The 1574-nt window shown below is 45.6% G+C and overlaps 1 protein-coding gene across 2 annotated transcripts in view; it reads right to left on the minus strand.

Annotated features, from left to right (window-relative positions):
• Window positions 1–1162, minus strand: part of LOC103373590 (inositol 1,4,5-trisphosphate receptor type 3-like) — an 8910-nt gene extending 7748 nt beyond the window's left edge. For both annotated transcript variants that reach the window (XM_008303505.1, XM_008303504.1), the window contains exons 1-3: window positions 897–1162; window positions 537–696; window positions 172–386 (exon numbers count right to left, since the gene is read on the minus strand). In XM_008303505.1, the coding sequence (XP_008301727.1) occupies window positions 172–386; window positions 537–696; window positions 897–1109 (588 nt within the window). In that variant the 5' untranslated portion in view covers window positions 1110–1162. The remainder of the gene's footprint in view (window positions 1–171; window positions 387–536; window positions 697–896) is intronic.
• Window positions 1163–1574: the final 412 nt, after the last annotated feature.

Genomic DNA, 1574 nt, shown 5'->3' on the forward strand with positions numbered 1-1574 from the left:
GTTAGTTAGTTAGTTAGTTAGTTAGTTAGTTCTGGTAGTTAGCTCGTTAGCTAGGTAATTACTTAGTTAGGTCCTGGTTGGTTGTTAGTTAGGTCCTGGTAGTTAGCTCTTTAGCTAGGTAATTAGTTAGTTAGGTCCTGGTTGGTTGTTAGTTAGCTAGTGGTAACTAACCTGCAGGTCCTGGTTGTGGTTCTCACATAGCAGCTGCAGGAACCTCAGAATGGGCTTCATGATGGTCACTGCCGGGCCCATCTCCGTGTCCACCTCGCGCTGCTCCACCGCTGGCTGAGCCGGCAGCGCCGAGGTGCCGGTTGCCGGGGCGATGGACGTACCCTGGACCAATAGCGGGTGACCTGAACCAGGAAGAACCAGCGATGAAGAGCCGCCTGTACAAGGAGGGAAATATCGTTCTGAATATGACTAACTTCCTGCTGATCTGTCAGACTCAGATAAACAGGAAATCCTTCAACAGATTGATAACAGTCAGAGTTAGCGTCGTGTCATCATATCAGGACTTGAATATCAACGAGGGTCACCGTTCTCCAGCTCCTTCTCGTTGGCTTTGTGCGTCATCTCTCCAACATTCACAGAGACTGTAGCTTTGATGTCAGTCTGAGCTTCCTTCATCCGATCATGCAGGACTTTAAAGAACTTCTCCGACTTGTTGTCGCCCATCATCAGCTTGTAGAAGGAGTTCTGCAGGAGACACAGACGTTCTCTCACAGCTTCATACATCCACACATGTAGAGCAGAAACAAATAGACCTGAGAGATGTTCTGGCTTTGTGGATGTTTGTTCAGGGTTCTTTGGTTTCTGTCCTGGTTTGTGGTTCAGATGTGTTACGACCAACATCTAAACCTCCACCTGTCCAGTCACCTGCCGTCCAGGCGTGTTACCTGGATCTCGGTGTTGCCTCCCTCCAGCAGGCAGATGGCCAGCTGGATGCTCTCCTGGAAGATCTTGTCGTTCTTGGTGCTCATCACCAGATCAGTGAACAGCTTCGTTCCTCCTTCTCGGTCCAGACGGCACTGAACCGCCGCCACCGCCGCCCAGTCGCGCTCCTGCTCCACGCCTGTCGGCCACCGGATCATACAGACGTCATGTTTCATTTGTCAGATCAGAGTAATAATGAGTTCAACACAGTTAATTAATCTGTTAACAGCAGCTCCTCGTTATTAATTAATTATCAGGTGTTTGTTGTAAATTATGAAGATTTTCAGCTGTTCAGTCGGTTTTTTTTGGATGTTTTCTACAAACAGACATTATGTAAATAAAAGCTGATGTTTTTATTTAGACTTTTTTAGAAGTACTTAATTTCTGCATTACAACTTTATTTATGTGTTTCTGTAGATGTGCATCTATTTTCTGTGTATTTATACATTTATATGTCATGTCCATGTTTTATTAGGGTCCGAGCACCAAAGGGTGCGAAGACCCTATTGGAACTGCTCGGATTATTATTGTTATTCGTGCCAAAGACACGCGTTTTTGAGGCCCTAAACATACTCGAAAACTCACCAAAATTGCCATGTACATCAGACCCGGTGAAAAATTTTATAATTTGGAAGAACAAT

Source organism: Stegastes partitus, unplaced genomic scaffold (assembly GCF_000690725.1).
Source record: "Stegastes partitus isolate 25-593 unplaced genomic scaffold, Stegastes_partitus-1.0.2 Scaffold2021, whole genome shotgun sequence".
Lineage (NCBI taxonomy): Eukaryota > Metazoa > Chordata > Actinopteri > Pomacentridae > Stegastes > Stegastes partitus.